Source organism: Solanum verrucosum, unplaced genomic scaffold (assembly GCF_900185275.1).
Source record: "Solanum verrucosum unplaced genomic scaffold, falcon-dt-bn FXZP01000229.1, whole genome shotgun sequence".
Classification (NCBI taxonomy): domain Eukaryota; kingdom Viridiplantae; phylum Streptophyta; class Magnoliopsida; order Solanales; family Solanaceae; genus Solanum; species Solanum verrucosum.
The window spans coordinates 5,191,317-5,214,864 of NW_026020011.1; the positions used below are offsets into that span (position 1 = coordinate 5,191,317).

A 23,548-nucleotide genomic window follows, 5' to 3' on the forward strand; every position below is an offset into this window, starting at 1 on the left:
ACATTGTCATCGTAAAATCTACAAATTTCACAAAAGTACTCCCCAAATTTGACTCCACACTCTGAACAGATCTCAGCAACCTATTTAACACAAGCCAGAAAATTTTTTATCACAGACTATAACAGCTGAAAAGTCCATAAACTTGAGACACACACTCAAATGATAGATAAGTGTAGCAACAGAACTTAACAAACCTGTTGTTGTTCAGTGGCACAAACAACCTGTAGCAAAAAATGAGATCCAACATCAATCCCCATAAAAGTTGTGAGTATTCATGAACTAAAATCTTATCTCATCTGAGGAAATCAATAATATGAGCTTTACTCGTACTTGCTTTCCTTGGGATTGGTCAAAGCATTCCGATTCCAACAAACACAAGCTTCAGTAAAAACCATACACAGTTTATAAAGCAAGGAAGGTCTCTTACTATTATAATGAAGCAATAGCACCAGACCATTACAGAAAGCGGAAACTAGTTAGTATGTATGTTGGATCCAGAGAATCCCACATTAAGGGCAAAAGAAAAAATGAGTGTTTGTCCATCTATTTCCTAATAAAATACTTGTGTTCGCATGTGATAACTGGAAATTGGTTGTTCATAGATATATTATGGACAGGGGCGAATTTAAGCTTAAAAAATGGGTCACCTGAACCCGTGGTCATCCGACAAAACTCGATGTATTACTTGTATAATTTTTAAAATATATCAAATAGCAACTGAAGGAACCCATGAACACAAATAACTAGATGGTTCACTGGTTTGAGTATCAGTTTTCCACTTTGAGGTTGAGGGATCGATTCCCAGATGCTGCATTTTCACAACCTTGCATTTTATTTTATTCACAAAAAGAGTTTCTGCATTCAGCCTTTTTAAAATTCTTCTAATGACTTTTTCTTATAATAAAATTTATTTATTTTGCAAATGTATTTAATATTTTTCTTATGAAAAACCTATATTTATTATTGCTAAAATAAATAAGGCCCCTCAAATTTGAAAGCCTAAATTAGTTGCTTTTTTTCTTAAAGGGACAGAGCCTTCCTTGACAATGATGCACCCGTCTTTTTGAAATTCTAGATTCGCCTCTGATTATGGATGGATTTTGACCTGCGACTTGTTAATTAAATTTTACACAGCTAATTAGCAGCAGGACATATATGTAAAGACTAACCACCGACTGTTTAGGTTTTCCAAATAAGGATGGAGTATGTTCTACTTCAAAATAAGTGATAAAAGGGCACCGGAGCAGTGGCTGTTGTAGTATTTTTATAAGAAAGCAGCAAGCACCTTGGCCTCGTTGTGGCAAGTGAAAATTTCATTGCAACAAGGGGCTCGGAGTTTACAGCGTCGCCGATAATGATCACATCTACAGAAAATATGAATCATTATACAATTTTGACAGGAAAATTAACACAAAGTGGTGTATGCATAATTATGTAGCAACTTTCCGACATCTTGTCTATCGAGCTCCGGCGGCGGCGGCGGCGGCGGTTGATCAACGACAAAATCGTCACCGTCTTCTTCCATGTAGAAGGTTCGAGAGTAGAGCTATGTGGTGAAATTTGGTTGCGTGTGGGCAAATGGTGCAGTATATATCAAGTATTTAAGGGTGAGTGGGTTCAAGATCCACTACTGAGGGATGGATGGCTGCTCAAATTCATACTGGGCCCATTTTTAACATAAAACTTTACTACAGTATAAATTTATGTTTGTTAAAATTCATTAATGACACTATAACTATTGAAATTAATCATAATTAGGACTTCTTCATATTCATGTCATAACATTTTATTAAATTTTACTCTGAACCCGCATTAAGCTCTAAGGATTAAAATGAAAGAATTTTATTTCATCTGTCCGACTATTCATAAATGAACCGTACGTATTGCAAAATATATTTGTTCATATAGGTTGTAGAAAACTTGTATAATGAATTTATAAAAAAATTATTTGTATTTATACCTAAAAGGGTAGTTGTTGTATGATTGCAGGTATGACATCAACCACGTTGAATGTTGAACATCTATTTTATAATGGAGAATTTGCACAAACAATGTGGCAAAGGTTTGCAGGATGGTTAGGCATCAGTGAAGCAGAACTCTTAGAAGCTTATTAGTCGAATGTTGGAATTTCTAAGGCCGAAAATTTGGTGGCTGCATATATCCTTAAAATTATGCCACCTATAGTGATATGGGAGTTATGGAGACCCAAGTGTTGCGCCAAATATGATTCAGAAAAGCTTTCTATCAACATGCGACATTCTAATCACTTTCAACATCTGTCAACTTATCAAAGCTAGCTAGATTCAAAAGCATCCAAAGTGAAAGTTGATGAGACATTTGTTTGATTTTGATAAAAATATGGCTGAGAAGATCGTCAGAGTGGTCAAGTGGATTAAACCCTCTTCCCCTGTTCTTAAATTAAACACCGATGAATCCTGCATTAATGGAACTTATGGTGGGGGAGGTGTACTTTAGGGATTATCGAGGAAGAGTTAATGGTTTGAGTTCTATCATTGCTGAGGCAGACTCTTTATTGTTGCTTAATTGCACCATCGTTGTCTGGGCAATCCCCTAGAGAATCGAAGACACGGTCAAAGAGATAAAGAATCTTGTAGGCATATATGATATTCCTATTCAACATTACTTTAGGGAAACTAATAAAGTGTTGACAAATTAGCTTCCCTAAGTCACTCACCTACTCATGTACAAATCTAGATCAACTCTCACTTCAACACCATCCCTAGAATAGTGAAAGGGATTCTCTACATAGATAGGTGGGTATGCCCTTCCTTTAGAGTCATAAAGCGTAAAGCAAATACTTTGAGCTATGATCCCCCTTGAACCTCTCTAAGTGTACTAGTGCTTGTTTAGCTTAGATCTTTTGTGCACTCATGTGTTTGGTTTGACTGTGTAACCAAACTCGCAAGAAGGTATGGCCTAACCCTGCTTCTTCAAATGTAATTTCTTTCTCAATGGCAATATATATGGTATATAAAAAAAGAAGATAAAGATAAAATACTCGGAAAGTAGGTAAGCATAGAGGGAGACTAAATAAATTCACCAAATTTCTCTTTTGTTGTTGAATTAAGCAAATGGCAATTGAGGAAACTGTTACTGTACTACATTGTTTGCAGTATAGGCAAGGATATAAGTATATCATTTAATTTGTTTGTTGTTATTATATATATAGATAGATAGAGTAATAAATTAGGTTGAAATATATATAACTATGGGGTGGAGAGACATGATTTCAACAGCTGGTAGGGATGGATTGCAACCCATTTTGATCCAGTTCATGAACGTATAGCATACATTTTCCTTTCCCTCCGAATCACGATCCAGTTCATGAACGTACACATTCACCCTAGCCGAGCAAGCTCAACATCCATCATTACTCCATTTTCCACTTTAATTTTCTCATACATGAAAAAATGATTCTTCAATTACTTGGACCCTATTTATAAAAAACCAGAAAATAATCAGCTTTATTTAGCTAGCTCCATATATACATGCTAGCTACTGCACATCATATTCCACAAAAAGTAACTTTTCAACACATACTAAGACATTTGAAAGTTAAGTTTGAGATGGAGAAAGTAGAGCCATACAATGAAAGTGATCATATGATTTTCATTTGATTCTCTACTCCAAGACAAGAAATATCATTGGATTAATTAATTTGTGCCTCTTTTGTAGAAACATGCGATAATAAGAAAGAATAACAAGTCAATCAGCTTATAACATGTCAACAATTGGTGTGGCCACGAAAAGACCTGCTCAAAACTGTACAATGTAATCCTAAACTAAGCTTAATTTCCAGTGCACTCGTCCGATTATATATATGTTTATAATCACCAACCAATGTATGTACATATAATGTTGGAGGAATTTCTCAATATTCCTCTCAACACTGGGCCATTACACTCTAAAAACCTTTGCCACTACACTAGACAATAGATATAGGTTAAAGTCTCTAATATCGGATTATTTATATATAATAATCCGATACTAGATTGTAGTAATGGAGTGGTCCAAGTCAACATTGCCAATTGTTGTGGGGACAATGACCCAATAATAATTCTACATATTTGGCGCTGGCAATTGGCTCTTTACTCTTCGCAATACAGCCTTTCCCCCCCACACCAAACAAACCACTAATATGTAACTATTAACTAATTTTTTCTGATAACACAACTGTACATTTGACATCTCTCACGTCTGGACCTTTTTTTGTTGACACATTAAAGATTAGGGTATGGTGTTGGTTCAGGAATTAGAAATGTAGTAATTAATTATGTAAGATTTAGTTATTCCACATTTCACACCGCACCTAAAATAGTACATTGAACCATGATACTATTGAACAAATGGTAATATTTTCTGTTCAAAAGGAAACCTACTCGTGCCATGGAACAAGTTAAGATAATATTGTCCACATTGAACCATTTATATAGAAACACCAAAGCATATACTAACACGTGCCACCAACTTCTGAAAAAAAAGTGGTGATATACTAACAACTGCACAAGTTGCCTACTCAGGCAAAGGTAAAAAAAAAATCGCTGCTATTTCCTTGGCTAACAATCAAATCCAGCTGTACACACTTCCATCTAGTGCCAAGAGAAGTCAATATCACCAAGGTATCAGCTTGTTGCCTCAGGCCAAGTACTTGAACAAGTTTGGGTTCTCTTTGTCTCTTTCCAAGTAGTCACGAGTGATAAGATCTTCAATCCTCTTTTTGATTGCTTTGAAATCAGGCTACACAGAAATTTTACATTATTTTTCGGCACGTACAAGAGAAAATTCAATAATTAGAATAGACAAGCTAACACATCTCTCCAACTAGAGCCTATAACTATTTTTCAGGAAAAAAACATTTGAAGGCAGAGAAGAAACTTGAGAAGGGAATACGATGAAATACATTGGCAAGTTTGGGTTACAAAGATGACACCTCAACAGAAATTCCAGCACTCTGCATATCCTACTTTATATATCTATGGATACCTCTCTTAGTTTTGAGGTGGTCACACATTCCTCAAACTAGAGGAAATATACTGGAGGTGAGAAAAAAATTTCAGGTAGTTCCTCCCGATACCTATGATAAAGGACAAGTGGTTGAATGGTTACTTATTTTGGACTGAATAACTCTCTTCATTTAAAATTTTGACCAAGACAGAGGAAGTTCAAAATACAACAAAAAAGATAGCTGGACACAAAGGAGTCAATATCCTCCTGTTACCCCTGTGGTCAACCGTCATCATCACTTCTCCATTTTTATTTTATTTTGAATAGTCAGTACTAGGAAAAGCAAAACAAGCAATAACCATCTAAGATATTCTATCAGCAAAGCAATCCCTAGGACATTGATGACTTACTTTTAAAAATGAAAAGATGTTTTAAGTAACACGCAATTAGATAGCAAGAAAGAAAATGAAATGTCTGGCATAGAAGCAACAACATTCCTCCATGTCAAATTGAATGTCATGATTATTGCTTATTAGGCAGACCAAAATCATGTCCACTTTCCTAAATGGAATACCTAAACAGAGGAAATCCAAATGGTGAAGATGCAGCATACCTTAAACATGCGGCTCAATTGCTCAACACACTCCAACACGAGCTGTTGATGAGGAAGCACCTTCCGGCTCTTCATAATGCGCACAATACAAGCATCAATTGCATAACGTCTGTCCTTATCAACATCCTCAACAACTTTTTTCCTTTCATCCACAAAAGGCAAAGGGATCTGAACGATACAATAAGATCATTGAGAAAAAGTGTCCACAAAGCATACACAAAGTAAGCATCAAAGCAAAATACAAGTAGCTCTAAACAGTATCTATACCCTAATCCTCCTCATTCTGTCAGTGAACTTGGAGTTAAATTCAAAATGATCCGTTGACGAAACAGTTCTATTGCTAGGTTCTTTGGTCAGAATTTTATACTTGGCACATGACAGGGATTGAAGCAATCTGATCAAGTCATCGTCAGCCAAATTTAACTGACTTTTGATATCTGAGTAACTCAATCTATCTGAAGCATTAAACAGTAATAGAGCAGCAGCCTGAAAATGAGATCATTAATCAGTAACCATATTTGGTATCAGAACAGCGATGCTGCAGCAGAACTATTTCACAAACTGATCACCTGGTAAGTTCCCACAATAAGTTCAATAGTTTTTGATTCAAACTTGCCATTGATATTGCATGTATCCAGTGAATAAATCCAGGTCAATTTCCTGTGTTTCGTTTTCGTCTGATAAAATTCCTTGAAGACTTCTACACACTTCACCTGAGATACCAACAGAGGAGTAAAACACCCATAAAAAAAAAAAAAAAAAAAAAAAGGAAAGATCAAATCAGCAGCAGAAATTGAATCATTATATCAGATGAGAAGCAGATCTCACCATTTCCACAGGGAGACTCAGATCAGAAGATTTATAACTAGGCCAAAAGCCAGTTGTAAGAACTCTGACAGTCAAATCAATTCCGGGATTAGCTGCCGAGTTGTTACTGAGATATTCCTGAAAGTGACTCTGATTTTCCTTCGCCAAAGTCAAGTCCGTCACCTGTTTTGTTATTTCAAACAATAAGTGTTGACAAGACAATTTGAACGGGGGGAAGATAAAATTAGTAGTACTATACACTCTCCTCACCATTCCCTCCATCTTTGACGTAAACTGTCCACCATACTGCTGCTTTAACTTTGTTAAGATGAGCCTTTCATGGTCATCATTGGCACTTTTATCAAAAAGCAGTCGCCGAGAAAGCTTCTTCCTATAAAATTATGAAGACAAATGCATATTCAATGGTTAGAGATGTAACAAGGAACTAGTTACAGGGTCAAAAAAAAAATTGATGTAGCTTCCAACCTGTAGAACGCAGCAAAAAGGTCTTTGTCACTGATAAACGCAAGACACTTGACCACCTATATGAAATATAAACAATTATGAAGTTATCCTGAAAAATCGAGTGACCACCAGAAAGCGAAGCTGGATATAGGGTTAGTGCTACCTTATCTAATGTCTCCTCAATAGCATCATCACTGAGTTTCTCACTCCCGCCCTTCTTAAGGATATTATCACAATAAGAGGCAAGGAGTTCTGCACTAGAACAGCCAGCAAAAAAATTGTTACAGAAGACCTCAAATGCCTCTTTCAAAACCTATAAAAGTTCAGAAGTTAAGACATCAGAAATAACATCTCAAATTATTCAAGGTAAAAAGTATAACCACGCAACTGTGAACAGCTGGATATACCTTGTGAAAGAGAGAGTTATTTGCAAAACTGTCGGTCACATATGCCATATATTTGTCAAGCAGCTCAATAACCTTCCTAACAAAGACCTGAGGAAACAGATCGGACACAGTTGAAGTTGAACCATCTCCTGAGCTATTACACTTGAAAAATCAACTTGAGTAGAAATTCAGATAAGTGGATTTACCTGCTCCTGTGAACCACTGGAACTTTCAGCCTGTAGAACTACTTAAATATCAGAACTTCAAAATGCACTGAAATCAGTTACTACCAAAAGGAAAAACAATAGCTCGCAGATCATAAGAACAGCCTGTGGATGCAACTTCACATATATCTTTGTATTTCTGATAATGCTATTTAATCTACTCAAAGTCTTGAACTCCTTTTTTTTCTAGATTACTTGATTGTTCTCAAAGATAGGTTGCTCTATGCATTCTCCCCTTCAACTTCCCTTGATTTTTCCTACCCATACACCTAAACTTTTTCTCTACTAGTTCAAGAAGCATGGATATTAAAATAAGAAAAAGGGGCCAAAAAACATATTGCCAAATGAAGCACAACATGTTCAGTCAACAGACCTTGTTACTTTCTGAGTCTTCGGCCTGTTGCACCAACACCATGCCTTCAGTGGCATGCTGCAAAATATGTACCATAACAAAGTATTTAACCACCAAAAAAAACACTCAACGAAAACCCTGTAGTTGCTCAACAATTAAATAGAAGACCATACCTGCTTAAACATATTTGCAACTGGTTCCAAACCTTTAGGGATCCTGTGGAATAGCCTATACATTCGAGATAAATCCTCTACCTGACATGAAAAAGGGGTGGATCAAAGGAGGGGGGAAAAAAAAGATCCTCACATAAGAAGTCAAATACATATTGACTAGTAGACACCTAATATGCAAGGAATTAATACTTTATCATCTCTAAGCAAAGCTCGGCATCCTTGCTCCTTCTCAAGCAATTGATTGGTATATACAACCAGTAATTCATTTTGCACTTTCTGCAGCACAAGTGTAGTGTCAATTGAAAAAATAAATGCAACCAGAGGCACTTTGAACATAACTCATTTCAAAACTAAATAGACTTAATCAAGTAAAAACTTAGAAAGTAATGACGTGATAAAACCAACATGAGACAAATTTATATGCATCAATGTTTTTCATTTCTCCAAATAAAAATAAAAACATCACTGACCAACAGCCCTATTTTGTACATTAGGCTCAATGAAGAAAATGTGCTTCAAGCAAAAGAACAATGAAGAAGGAGATTCATTAATGATGCATAATCATGGAGAAACACCTCTAACTTAAAGTGGAAAGTTTTTGCAATTTCCAGTAGAATCTGCTCCAAAAGATGATCAGAATATCGACCAAAAGAAAGCACAGCATCTCACTGAAGAATAGTTGTAAATACACAAGATGAATACATTATTCCTCCTCCGAGTACAATGAACAAACTAAATTGAAAGGTTTGGAAAGACTATTTTGCTTTCATTTCACAAGTATTCAGTTTATTCAAAGATATCATCCAAGGGGAATGCAGTCAAGTATCCGACACCAATTAATGGGAACTCCAAGAAACCAACAGAATTAAACATCTAGAGAAGGGTTAAATAGTTACTGCAACATATCATAAATACAAAACAGTTTATTTTGAAGTTCTAAATAGCTTTTCATCAGTAGTTAAGATGCCAAGAAAATACTAATATTTCAATTTTCAAGTGCCTCATTCCAATACTGACCTCCAGAAGTTTTGTCTCGCTGCTTGAGTGCAAATAATGAGAAACTCTATCCTTCTCTTTTTTCAAGCACTCTTCTGCCTGTTTTAGAAATAACAGGTATCAGTATACATTCTGGGATAAGGATACAACCAACTTATGCACTAAATAAAATTGCAGATAGGATCTTTACCTTCAACATATAATCTGGACAAGAATCTTCCACAATCCAGTTTGATGCTTTTCGAGAATAATAAGCTGCTGTATCTTTAAGCATTGCATCTTCAAAGTCATTTTCATAGAACTCCATCTCCCCCATTCCAATTTCAACAAATATGCCTAGCACGTTCTTCAATAACGCTCTATCAATCTGCTCACCCTCACGTTCTTGATCAATCTGATAAAAAAGGATTATCAATGAGACTCTTATTCTTGGCGCATAGTATGATACAAAAGTGGGTCAAATAAAGAAGGCATGAGACTTGCCAGTGCTATAACTGCATCTCTAGCTTTACTTTTCAACTCTTGATAAACCTATTATCAACAATCACAAATGTAAATATCATACACAACAACAGCATAAAGAGTATTTATTCCTATAGGTTGAATTATAAAAGTTATGCAAGATAATATAACCAATATGATATCACATAGAAATGCTAAAGACTAACCAAATCACAGAAGCACGTCAGACCAACTTCATTAAGTGAAGGGAGTGACTTTCGAGCAATAAAATACCGATCAAGATAATGGAAGAACCGTGAAAGCCACCTGACCATAACTTTATGATTTTCCCATCTTTTCACGAGCTCCCTTAGCATAAACTCATTGTGCTTCTCTCTCAAAGAAGATAGAACCTAAAAAAGAATATACAAACACGTATGGGAAACTTGAATAGGAAAAGTTGAGCAATGAGGATGCTCTTTAGCCTGCTCACTACATGTGAGTTTGAGTTGGTAAATGAAGTATTAAGTTAGTATCACTAAATAAACCACCTCAATAACATAGTCCATACATATGTTTTGTTCATATGTTTAACAAATTCTGAATTTTGTCATGGGAACATTTAACCACTTAGTGGGTTACAAGTTGATAAAATTTAACTGGCACACTGATGTCATCAACAAACCTTCAACCCTGTGAGAAGCTAAGAGAATTTTCAAGCCAATGGTTCTTACTGTAGAATTGATGTATTCTTCAAAGGCTTCCTTGTATTTCTCATATAGCTGCTGAGAGTAATCGTGAGGGTACCTCTGTGTACACATGTTATAGATAGTACTATTCTTCAAATTAAGGAAAATTCAAAAAGGAATGCCAAGGAAAAGGTGAAAGCAAAAAACATAGTAATTTAGAAAAAAGGAGAAGTGACTATAAGCACAAAGAATGTTATGGATACTTGAAGAGAATCATACACTCTTTGGAGCTGAATGAATCTGGATGGCCTTCTAAGATGTTCTTTAATTTTGTGATTCCCGTCTGCATGATGTTCCATCCTTCCTCCAGCTCGATGATCTCCATAAACACAAACTGCAAATGAGCAACATTAGCTTATCACAGCAGGAATTTGTAAAATCAAATCACACTGGAGCAATAATATATTAGAAAATATAACTAAATAATTATGATGATCACATTCACATGCAACTACAATATGCGGTTACATCATAATTTGACTAGTTTAGTGTTCGGTTAGAGCAATTGATTTAAGAAAAACACAATGAATTCTTAGCCCCCAAAACCCAAAAGAAGCAGCATATACTCCTACCACCAATCAATCATAAACAGGATGGGATGAAAGCGGGAGATATCTTACAGGATAAGGAATCAGAAAGAATAATTTTTCCCTTTCACCTAATAAAATTTAATTTTGTTTGGTGGTAGCTACACATATTAATTACACACATGTAGTTGTTGACAAACTAATAGCAGCCATGACTGAGGTGTTTACCAATAAGATTCCAATTTTTTCGTATTTAATTGTGTATATATCACTAATTTCAAAGCTAAAAAAAGATTTCTATATCAGGAAAAATCATAAACTGTCATAATACATTATTTTTGTTGTAAATAATGTTAGTTTATAATTAATTAATCCACCAACGTAATTATTGAGCTGAATTTAAAAATGGTGCGATTTGGAAACAAAAAATCCTATCCATGAAATAGTACAATTATAATCAGGGCCGACTCAACAAGATTGGGGGCCTAAAGCCAAACCTTAAAGAGGGTCCCTAATATTTTTTTTAATTCTTTTTTTCAAAAATAATAATAATAATAATGTATATATCTATTTAAAATCTATTTTTCTTGTCTTCTTAGATGTGAAATCATTAATTACTGTTTTCTAATCGATTTGTTTTAGTAATTCCTTTTCAATTGATAATATAGCTAATGCATTCAATCTCACATTGTTGATCTCATATAAGATTTTATCAATTTTAGTTTCGAAAAACTTCTTTCGGCTGAAGTAATAGTTACAGGAATTGTTAACATTATTCTATAACCAATATACGCATTAGGAAAAGAATCAAGTCTTTTTATTTGATTGAGTATTTTCATTAAATCATAATCTTCTACTTGTATTATTTTTCTTAATAATAACTAAAACGAGAATATATATACTTACTAACTAAGAATATCAACAATAACAAACGTTTAAGAAAAATTATAAAATAAAGTCAGAATAATAAAACCTGGCTCACGAATTCGATAAGTTGATATAATAATGTTTAAATAGTGTTGTGTTCTTTCAATATAATAATTGCTTGTTGCACTTTTTAAAATTTTGAAGAAGACACTCAAAAGCAAATTTTGATCTTTTTTAACTTGTAAGCAACATTAAATCATTTTTTTTAGGAGAGAGTTCAATATTGAGAATAAAAATAATAAAATGGAGAATAAAAAAGATAAGTATAAGATAAATAATAATATAAGGTCAAATTTTTAGGAGATATATAAATAAGGAAACACAATTTCTCACTTAAGAAAATTATTTTCAAAAAATGTTTCATTCCCTTAGAAAAGTGGAGAAAACTAACACTATTTTGTTTTTTTTCTATACTCCTTACATGCTTTTTTTTAAATTTAAAAATACATATAATTTTAAGTAATATGTATAAGTATATTTTTTTAAATTGGGGCCCCCAAAAAATATGAGGCTCCAAGCGATAGCTTTAGTGGCCTAGTGGTTAAGATAGCTCTGATTATAATGTAATGCTCTTGTAATACTATATATTTACTTATTTATCACGATAACACATTAAAGCGATGCAATTTGTAGACAAAAATTTAACCATGTGAATAGTAGTACAATTGTAGTGTCGTGGATTCTTCTTAGAAAATTCCACGAAAGAAATGTTTTGAGGAAAATTTTATTCTATTGATCGATGACACATTTTCATAAGTTATTGTTATTATTATTTTTTGATTAATCGAAAAGGATATGCAATTATAAATTACAAGTGCAATTGAAACTAGAATTAGCATGTAAAATATACGAATAAACGAAGCATACAATGCTTTAAAGAGAAGTTAACATAAATAAACGTTCATAAAACAAAATCATTAATGTATGATATATGAGATATATACATTTTTTTTTACAAAATAATTTACATTTTTAGTTATTGAATTAGCGAATATAATTATTTAAATCGACTGGCTAAATATGTAACTTTTCATTTGGTTTCACAATTAGCCCTTATTATGGGCCACTAGCTCGTGTATGTACTGGTAAATGATAATTGGGCTTGCTTATAGTTTGGACCAACAATCAACATTCAACCCAACAACAATAAGAATTAATCAATATAGCCATTTATCCAACTGTTTAAATTAAAAACAATCGAGATTTATGTGTATCGATTTCCTGCATCCAATTTTACTAATGGGCCAATATGTGAATGTTCTTTCTTTCGAATATCTTACCTGAGAAAGTGTTTACTTAGATCGATAGAGTATTTCTTTTTTTTAAAATGGGGGAGGGGATTACAATGTGGGGAATCAGATCCTCGCCAACAAGGTAGGAGTTCAGGTAGCCAACCAACTAAACTATTAATATTCTCTATAGACCGACAAAGTAATTTTTTAAATTTGAGCATCTTACATGACATGCTTAACATGACGAGATTCATAAAACATTTTGATACATTAGTGATGTATATACCTTTAATTTAAAGTTACAAGATTTAGAAGTCTTTTTAAATTTTTTTAAATTCTATGCACAATTAAACTAATGCACATCAAACAAGACAACTGGAACAGGCTACCTCCATAGCAAGTAACCCACAATTATATATTATAAATTCAGTGATACTATGAAATCATTCCTATAATGGATTAGACTATTCCTTCTTTAATTAGAAATTTTGAGGTTCGAACTTTGAGTATGAAAAAAATTCTTGGTAGGAAATATTTTTACTTCAGATTGGACTCTATGCAGCACAAGTCCAAATTAATCAGACTTCAATATGATATATAAAGAAATAACAGTATATCAAGATTTTAGTATAAAACCCTTTTGAAGAAGATAATTTTTTTATGGGAAAAGAAGTGTAAAGTAATTTACTATAATAAAGATTTCTTCACTGATAATTCATGAATAAAATACTTAATTGATCACTACACACCAAAACAACAACTTATGCTTATGAGAGTGGCAGAGCTAGATTTTTTCACAAGGGAGTTCAAAATCTGAAAAACTAAACACACGAATTAATTGATGGAAGTTTGACATTTACTATATATATAAAAAAATAATTTTAATCATGTATAGTTAATAATATTTCCGTCGAGGGGGTTCGGATGAACCCCCTAACAGAAGGCTGGCTCTGCCCCTGCTTATGAGTGATATAATATAAAAATTGTGAGTAAGAAATTCATCAAATAGTGTCGATCCCAATTTAATTACGCGGCAAACTTCAAGAGTCAATTAAGTTTATTATGTCTTTCAAATATTTTAAGTTGTTAATTATTGTAATTTATATTACTTTTACGTAATTTTCAAATATATAGATTTTATTTCAAAAGAAAAAAAACTTAGAGCTTCTATGTCCGAATTCATTATCAAAGTATAGAAATTTGAATCTCAAAATTTCAACAACGCCACATAAATTGAGACAGAGAAAATATAAAATTTATTTTGTTAATTAATAGTAGTATGAAAAGTGAGGGTCCCAAGTAGTTGGAGAGCAAAGTGTGTGGAGTGGATTGTAAATTGTTAAAACTTGTACGCCTCAAAGCGTAAGCAGAAGTGAGTTTTTATGTTTTTAATGATTGCTTCTTGCATCCCCGTATTAATTGTTCACGTTGTTAAATATATATATATATATATATATATATATTCAAAATTATTTATTGATTTATAAAATAAAGATATAATTTTTTTAATTTTGTTCTTAATTAAGTCCTTTTCAAAATATAAATATTGTAAAATTTCAAAAAAATTCCTTCACTATTAATTTTGAAATTAATGGATAAGAATATAAATAGTGTGTTAAAAAGAGTTAAAAAGGTAAATTAGTAAAAATATAATTCTTACTAGGTCTTAGCTTCATCGCACTTGTCCTTAGCGTAAGGCCATAGGAATACCTTTAGCCTCTGGGATGGGCTCCTCAATAGAACCTCTCTCGGAATCTTGTTATAAGTTTTTCCTAGGTTGATGAATACCATGTGAAGGTGATCTATTTTTCTTTGATTTCTCTATACTACTTCACCCGTCTCTTAATCAAAGAAATGACTTCTAGTAGTTGAACGATCCGACATGAATCTGAATTGGTTCTTGAAACTAGAAATGTCCCTCCTCACCCTTAATTATTAGCTCCACCACTCTTTCCCACACTTTCATAGTGTGACTTAGCAGTTTGATATCTCTATAATTATTACAATTCTGAATGTCACGCTTGTTTCTTATACAAAGGAATCATCATACTCCATCTCTATCCGTCCGCATATTAACAACTTAGTCCACCATTCTATACCCGCCCTATCTGCACTCTTTCAAATTCCATTGAAATATCATATGATCGCTCCCCCCCCCCCCCCCCCCCCCCATGAATAATACCCTTAACCTCCTTACCATATATACATCTACAATACTCAAAATCGCAATGCCTCTTGAAATGTCCCAAATCTCACCACCAGCACTTTACCATCCTTGTCCCTGATGTACTTCACTTGATCCAAATCTCGAACCTTCCTTTCTCTCACTTTGACTAACCTATGAAACTTCTTATTTTCACCTTTATCCTCAAAATTTACATATAAACATTCAAAAACTATATTTTTGCCATCATAACTTCTAACCACGATAAAAATACCTCTAACACCCTCACCCCCAAACCCCTCATGTCTCATTATCAAATATAGCAAATATATACCTTATTCTTTCTTTTTTCCTTATTTTACTCTCTTGTCATCACACATATTTCATTTTCTTCTCCCTCTTATTTCCTTATTTTTAACTAATATAATAAAGCTAGAGCCAGCAAATAACACTTTCCCCAAGAGTCATGCTAACTTTGCATGAAGACAAGAAAAAGATAATCCAAAAGTAATCACAACAAAATTAAGATAAAACATCACCAAAAAAAAAAAAAAACTAATTTTCTTTTTATATATATATGTTTAAACTTCTTCTTGTACTCTATAGGGGTTTCTCATTTTTTGTTCTTTGTTTCAATATAATAATTTTGAAGATATGGAAAATTTGTCTAATAATGGTCTAAGCCATCTCTTCATGACAGTATTTCTCCATTGTTTCTCTATATTCATGGTGATTCCATCCATTACTGATATTACTATGTCAGCCATTTGTCCTGGAAAAGATGAATGCTCCATTGCTATATATCTCACCGGAATTCAACACACGGTATTTATTCTTTCCCTAAATAAATTAACAGTTCTGTGAGTTCAACTGAATTTATTATTTTCCTTTTTTTGTTGTTGATATTAAGTGTTGATGAATCACAATGAATCGTGGCAACAAGGGGTTTTTCAATTGGAATTATGTATGCATGTACAAACAATTTAGAATGTACCTACACGTTTAATAAAATAACACTCATTCTGAACCTACCGGCTAATGGCACTAATACTTGTAATTTTGCTTATGTCTTAAGTTTTTGTGTTTTTTTTTTTTGTTTTTTTATTTCTTAGCTGGAATTCATAGAAGGTGACTTGTTACTTTTTTTTTCGTCTTATATATGAATAATGCTCATATAATAAAGTTGTATTTTCAATTTAATTAAAAAAAGTGAGGGACTTTAATTTCCTTATTGTTCCAAAGTGACATGTTTTCCACCCTTTTAATACTTTCCACTTAATAGAGCCATACACTTTAAATCAATGGCTCACTAGCTACTTTTCCTCTAGCCTCTCACATTTTGCTCAAATCTTATGATATATGCAAAATGAATAACTTGAAAACATACATATAATGAGTTGCGATTATCACTAACTCTAAATTCTGAATCCATCACTGTATATCTGTCATGCATCAAGTTAATTATTTAGAGTTAAGTTTAATTGTGAATCTTAATACACTTCAAAGGGAGAGTACTTGTTGAACTTGTTTAGAAGGGAATCAAAAAAGGTGGAAAAGAACAAATAAATAAATAGAGAAGAACATACTTAAAGTTACAACTATAGAAGTGTTTATAATAAACCATTTTTTAAATTACCCATGTGCCTTATCTAGTCATAAACCATCCTAAAATTATATTTCTATACGTATGTGCCTAAATTGAAGAATATTTAAACAAAAAAATAAATAAATGTAAACACGTGGACACTATCCTAGATAGCCAGATAAAAAAAAAATCATCACTCCCATGGTATGATGATGCATATAATACATTACTCAACCGCTTTATTTTTGTCTCGAGATTTTGAAATTCAAATTTTGAGAATGAATTTTTTTTTTTTATAAATAAAGGTGAGAGAGCTATAATATTGAGTTTATTGGTTTTGTACTTTCTTCAAAATTAATATATTGAATCAGTAAATATCGAATACGAGATGATTATATTATAAGAAAAGACTACGTTATCTTGTTTTTAAGTGAGAAGTTTCCCTAGTTCCTATGAAATTGCCTTTAGAAAGGGAAACTTCCGCTAGTTTTAACTTTAAATTATCATAGTTAATTTGTCAAGTAATGCAAATGTCTCATCTTACATGCCTACCCCACTTTAGCTACCATATTCCTCTCTTATTTTGTTTTTATTTTGATTATACGGAGTTCGTGGCAGAGCAAAGATTTTCACTAAACAGGTTCAACATATAAAGATGTAAATACATGAAAAAGTAGAAGGAAGTTTAACATCTACTATATATATATAAAAATAAAAAAATAATTTCAACTATGTATAAAGAATATAATTTTCTACCAAAAAGAGTTTAAATGAACTCCTCAATCCTACCTGACTTCGACTTTCATAGAGTGATAATTGTTAAATAGATATTGATTTTAACTCAATCCCAAAATCATATAACGGCGCATCCATTTAACAATATTTAAATAATACTAAAATTCTTCACATTGTCAGGTACAATTTAGACTTTTTATTGGATATGATGAATACAATATTTTTGGTGAAATTGATGAGTTGGTAAATTTTAATTTTATTTGATGATGGTGCAGATAATAGGTTTGGGATCACTAATTATAATGCCTGTGTTGGGGAATCTATCAGACACTCATGGAAGAAAAGTAATGCTCATGCTCCCTTTGACCCTTTCTATATTCCCTCTAGGTACCTACTACTATTCCCTCCATCTTCGCTCCCGTTTGATTATAGATTTTGAAATTAAAACACGTAAATTTAAGTTTTCGAAGTTATGATAGTTTACTGTTACAAAAACTAGTTTTATGAATTTAGTATAGTGATTTTACCAATACAAAAAATAACTCACTGTAGTTCCACCAGTGCGATTTGGAGGCGGTGGGGTTTACGCAAGCCTTATACCCTTATCTTTATGGGATGAAGAGATTGTTACCGATAGGCCCTCGACTCAAAAAAATGAAATGAAAGTGAGATTAAATCTCAAATTGTGTAAAACATATTGATCATATATTGACTAATTTTGTGTGGACAGTGATATTGGCATACAGCAGGACAAAATACTTCTTCTATGCATACTATGTGCTAAAAACTCTGGTTGCTATAGTTTGTGAAGGAAATGTTCATTGCCTTGCTCTTGCCTATGTGGTAAAAATTATTTATACTAACGATATATATATTATCCAATAAACTTTTTTTATATATATACTGACGATATATATAACTTAATTCAGGCTGATGTTGTTCCAGAGAGTCGTCGCGCCTCTGTCTTTGGAGTCCTATCAGGCATTGCCTCCTCTGCTTTTGTCTGTGGAAATCTCTCTACTCGCTTTCTCTCCACGGCTTCCACTTTCCAAGTATGTGAACGTGACACTCGTTTTATTCTGATACGTCTTAAAAACGTCTAATGCTATATTAGTACTAATAATACTACGATTTAACTTATATTCACTAACACTATAATGAAACGCGATTGAACATGTTACAAAAGGTTAGTTAGTTAGTTACCTCTTATACAGAATACGTACTATCTGTATATAGAAGCTAAACTCATAATAATATTGTATACGACTTAATTAAACTATTGTTACCAACAGGTTGCTGCAATAGTGGCAATAATAGCTCTTGTATACACAAGAATGTTTCTTCCTGAGCCTTTGATAAAAGACCAAATTTCTACTAAAGGAATTGAGACAATTTGTCTATTGGAAAAAGCTCCAAAGAATAAATTCCAATTATTCAAGACATTGCCATCTTTCAATGATGTGTTATGTTTATTAAGGAATAGGTAAGATTGTGAATTCACTCGATATTGCTCAGACTCTTTAAAAATATTGTTGCATCTGTGTCAGATCATACAAAATGGAGCTACTTTTGGTTTTGGTGGATCTGACACACATATGACGATATTTTTGAAGAGTTCAAGCAACATAACGGTTCATGCTTTATAGTTTTTATATTGTTTGGCTTTCTTATTAATCATGGTTATTGCAAAAAAATTGCAGCTCTACATTCTTACATGCAGCTATTGTTTCTTTCTTTGCCAATGTTGCACATGTTGGACTTGATTCTTCTCTTCTTGTAAGTTTCACTACTTCCCATTAATGTGGGAACCTCAATATTTAACTTAGGCGGATTCATGATTTGAAATTTATGAGTTCCTGTAGAAACCTCAAGTTAATATATAGTAATAGATGAGTTCACAATTAAATATTTATAGATATATACGCCTCTAATTGTCTAGTGTAATATTGGGATCTTAACATAACTAGCCGGTAGTATAGGACATTACAATAAAAACAAACTTTTAGTGGTGATAAATATATTTATTAACAAAGAGTGCTAAAGTCTTTACCAACATTAGTTAACTGACATTGGATCCAATGTCGCTATAGGATTTAGGGACATTTATAAAAAGTATTAATTGCGCTAAAAATACATAATTAGTGACAGTTAAGCTATTGCCGTTAATTAATTGCCGCTAAAGATCGTTTTTGATGTAGTGAAATATGGATAAAAGCTACTTGGTTCGCGTGAACTTGTAGGTTCTAGTCTAAATAAACCTCTAATTATCTAGTATAATATTGGGATCTTTACACAACTAGCCGGTAGGATTCAGTCCGTACTTTTCAGTATACATCGATTATACATATATTATACATGAGAAAGTGCATTTTTTTGCAGTATTTCTTGAAGGCTCAGTTTCACTTCAACAAAAACCAATTTGCTGATTTGTTGATAATTTCTGGGATTGCAGGATCCATATCACAGGTGGTTATTTTTTGTTTTATATGTTCATATTATTTTTCATTTTGCTTCTCAATGAACTTATTATATCTTTAATGTTTTAATATTCTTGCAGCTTCTTTTGATGCCCATATTAGTTCCTGCTCTTGGAGAGGAGAAATTGCTCTCTGTTGGACTCTTTTTTAGTTGTGTTCATGTACAGTATTAACTCTATCCTTGACTATATTTTCACGGTATCTTCACACAAATAGTCAGACAGATTTACTGTTTACTTTTTCTAGTTGGTATACATAGATTATACCTACATTGCTCCGACTCTTCAAAAATATCAATGGGTGCGTGTCGAATTCTCCAAAACTGATGTATTTTTGGAGATTCCGACAAGGGTGCAGCATCGAAAGTGAAGAGTCCGCGCAACTTAGGATTATACATGATGATACACATGTTATACATGAATTATATACTTATTATACACCCGATGGCTATTTTTAGTTTAATCAGTTGAGTGGATAGCTATTTAGGATAATTCTTCTAAGAAAAATAATCAATTTAAAGCATTCAAAGATTTTATTTAACTAATGTTGACTCAAAAATTCAATTATGCAGATATTACTTTACAGCATTGCTTGGTCTTCATGGGTAATTTCTTCCATCCTTACTGATTTATTTTATATGTTTTTAGCCCTTTTTGTGATCTATTACTCCCTCCATTTCATTTTACATGAACGTTTTTGAGTACTCAAGAAAGGCTTTTGAAACTTGTAATAATGAACATGTCATGACGTTTTAAGTAACTGTAAAATCATGTCATTAAGGGTAAAATGAGAAGTGATAGGAGGGACTAGCTTGTATGTTCTTCGTGATATGGCTAATTCTCTACTTTACCAATGCAGGTTCCTTATGCTAGCGCTTTGATCTCCGTTATGTCTATTTTCGTGATGCCTTGTGTAAGTCTCGTATCTATAATCATTTGTTTTTCGATAGTTTTAACGTTAGAAATCACTAAATGTTGTACCTGATTTCAGTTGAAGAGCATTGCATCCAAGCAAGTTGGTCCAAATGAACAGGTTTGTTATCAATATTTGTTAAAACTCTGTTTTCTTTTTTCTCCCTTGTTGTATTCTGTCTTGTAAATGCTTTTGTTAATGTATTTCTCGTGTAGTTTCTTGTCTGTCGATTTCTGTTACTATCTATTGTCTCTTGTACTTCGATTATCACACTTATTTTGTTGTAGTTACTATCAAAATGATTACAGTATTTTGCCATGACTGTTATTTCTTTTTCGATCTGCTTTGATATGCTTGTACTTGAGCTGAGTGTCTATTGGAAACAGTCTCTGTACCTCCCAAGTTGGAATAACGTCTTTGTACACTCTATCCTATCCAGACTCAACTTGTGAGATTACACTGGATATGTTGTCGTTGTAGAGCTATATATAGCATGTTTTCATTGTTTCAAAATCTGTTTTATTATTTCCTGTTTTCAGGGAAAGGTTCAAGGATGCATAACAGGCATATGTTCTTTCGCGAGTGTAGTTTCCCCATTAATTTTCAGTCCTTTAACAGGTATCTAAACTGGGATTTTGTTTTTCTCCCCTCGTGTTCGCGATATACAAAGTCCATTTAATCTGATTGTTAATAAGGTGTCAATTTTTTTCCAGCTTTATTTCTATCAGATCATGCACCTTTCCATTTCCCAGGATTCGGACTAGCCTGTGCTGCATTTGCTTTAGTAAGTGATTTTGGCTTCTGAAATTGCATCTTCGATTTCCTTTCCTATTCCCTCCTCCCTCCTCGAGTCCTCGTATCAGGAGAGAACGGGGAAACACACGTATAAAACAGATTAAACCTGAACATGTTACATGACATTAGTAGAATTGCATTGCTGAGGCCTACACTGCAATGTGAACGTTTTCGTTTCAATTTAGAGTCTCCATTCCTCTTTTCTTGTGTTCATATACTATCTCAAGCATGTTGAATAAACATTCGAGTATTGGATACTTATGAAATGTTGGTTCTAATGAATTTCAAATTTAATATTATCAATGCTTATGCAGATGATAGCCTTCATTGAAAGCTTCATGATAAGTTCAGCTTGTCCTGTAATCGATTGCAGCCTAAGCAATTCAGACTTCGAAGAGCCTTAAATTCGACATGGAGTACGTTTATGTTGTCAATATCGTTGAGCTTGGCTCCCGTCTTACAGGAAAAAACTCGAATTACTGCAGTCTCAAAGAAAAATTGTTTAGATTTGCTTGTAATGTAACTATATAGAAGTGTAGTTTGTCAATAGGAATTTAAAATATGTACATATGTATGACAATGAACATGTACTAGGTGTTGGGTTCTGAAGGGTGATTGAGCGTCATGCGGAAGCTTACAATTTGCAAATCATATAGTTGATAAATCAGATAACAAAAACTTATACTAAAAACATAATATTATTATATGAAAACTAATATAAAAGAAAAATATTATAAACTTTAGAAAGAATAAATCTCCCCATAAACTAAATTCTTAAACGTCTACATTGTGGATGTTATTGTTATTGTGTTAGAAGAAACAAACCTATATTTATAGAGTCCTAAAACCTTTTCTTACTAGAAAAAGAGTCCTAAAAGGAGAGAATAAACCAAATATGAAAGAATATTATATTTTCCTTTCAGGAAAAGTAAAAACATTTATGTTAATGTTTTGTCTTTTCTTTTAGGAAAAAATAAACTTAAAATAAGGTAAGAAAATCAAGACAAAACCCCAACACTAGGAAGTGTTCCTTTCATTTTTTGCTGTTATTTGATATCTTTAGAAGTGAATCCAAACACCAAATTTCTTTTCCTTTTGAAATCATAATAAGCCAAAAGTCATAAGTTATCGTAATATCTTATTTATTCAAATAATTTTCGATGGATTTTCTAAGGGCTACCTTTTTAGACACGATATAGTATGTTTTACCATATGATTCATTATTTCAACCTCAAATTTAAAAATAGAATTTAAAATTTAGTTTTGCATTCCATCAATCAGAAGGATCGGTAGTGTTTCTACTTACATTCTAACTAGTTGACTTGAACCGTCAATCTACTAATTGATGATAAATGTGATCAACCACTGAAGCAATCCTCACTTATCTGTTTCAAAATAGATTAAAAATTCATTTTGAAAAAAAGGGATATTATATTGTTTGTAACATAAGAACAAGAGGGGAAAAAGGGCTAATGGGGAACAAGTATTAAAAGTGTAGTACCACTAACTTTGGAGAAAAAGCAGTGTGACGAAAGAAAAAAAAACAAATAATTTTTTTTTCAACCTTCTAGATTAGTGGATGGAGGGATATCCACATGGTCCCCTTCCCACCCACATCCAACCCCGATTACATAGGCGGATTCAAAATTAAAACGTTTGATTTTAATCTTCATTGCTTAAATTTTGGTAAATTTAGATAGATATATCGATATTTGAGATTGAAAATATTGAATTGGGATGATCCCACAATCACGATAAGAGGTTTATGTTTGATGTTAGAGCGGGTTAGAGTTACATATTGATTGGGAAATAAACTAATGATTGTTTATATCGACTTAGACATTAATTCTCTTCTCCTGAGCTACCTTTGAGTTAAGTCCAAGTGTTGTATAGTGAACTTTATCCTTGTTTGAACTCCCGATCTACGCTCCAGTTTGCACCCGGACATGAAAGGACATTATAATAAGTTAGAGTCCCGTATCTATTAAAAGGAAACAACTCAAATATGTCATCGAATTTTGAG

The 23,548-nt window shown here is 32.8% G+C and overlaps 2 protein-coding genes across 2 annotated transcripts; one reads left to right on the forward strand and one right to left on the reverse strand.

Annotated features, from left to right (window-relative positions):
• Nucleotides 1–5,839: 5,839 nt before the first annotated feature.
• LOC125820360 (cullin-1-like) lies at nt 5,840–11,471 on the reverse strand. Its single transcript, XM_049499793.1, has 18 exons — nt 11,457–11,471; nt 10,375–10,505; nt 10,157–10,256; nt 9,650–9,835; nt 9,465–9,512; nt 9,172–9,375; nt 9,003–9,080; nt 8,175–8,261; nt 7,986–8,066; nt 7,834–7,890; nt 7,443–7,472; nt 7,258–7,344; nt 7,014–7,163; nt 6,872–6,927; nt 6,656–6,776; nt 6,407–6,568; nt 6,148–6,291; nt 5,840–6,064 (listed from the first exon to the last, which is right to left on the reverse strand). The coding sequence occupies exons 1-18, from the start codon at nt 11,469–11,471 to the stop codon at nt 5,840–5,842; spliced, it is 1,962 nt and encodes a 653-aa protein (XP_049355750.1).
• A 4,174-nt stretch (nt 11,472–15,645) lies between these two features.
• Nucleotides 15,646–22,029, forward strand: LOC125820072 (uncharacterized). The gene is made up of 14 exons (XM_049499487.1): nt 15,646–15,846; nt 17,617–17,728; nt 18,072–18,184; nt 18,271–18,393; nt 18,634–18,824; nt 19,042–19,117; nt 19,721–19,807; nt 19,899–19,979; nt 20,390–20,422; nt 20,677–20,730; nt 20,809–20,850; nt 21,270–21,348; nt 21,444–21,514; nt 21,840–22,029. The coding sequence occupies exons 1-14, from the start codon at nt 15,676–15,678 to the stop codon at nt 21,927–21,929; spliced, it is 1,323 nt and encodes a 440-aa protein (XP_049355444.1). The 5' UTR covers nt 15,646–15,675; the 3' UTR covers nt 21,930–22,029.
• Nucleotides 22,030–23,548: the final 1,519 nt, after the last annotated feature.

Bases quoted from the DNA above. Each gene is read 5' to 3' on its own strand.
- LOC125820360 (XM_049499793.1), bottom strand. The intron at 8,067-8,174 runs GTATTAATTCCT...TTTTCATGTCAG, and splicing joins CTTTGCTTAGAGATGATAAA to GTAGAGGATTTATCTCGAAT. The intron at 7,473-7,833 runs GTCTGTTGACTG...GTAGTTCTACAG, and splicing joins AAGACTCAGAAAGTAACAAG to GCTGAAAGTTCCAGTGGTTC.
- LOC125820072 (XM_049499487.1), top strand. From the start codon at position 15,676: ATGGAAAATTTGTCTAATAATGGTCTAAGCCATCTCTTCATGACAGTA. The intron at 19,118-19,720 runs GTAAGTTTCACT...ATTTTTTTGCAG, and splicing joins GACTTGATTCTTCTCTTCTT to TATTTCTTGAAGGCTCAGTT. The intron at 20,851-21,269 runs GTTTGTTATCAA...TCCTGTTTTCAG, and splicing joins AAGTTGGTCCAAATGAACAG to GGAAAGGTTCAAGGATGCAT.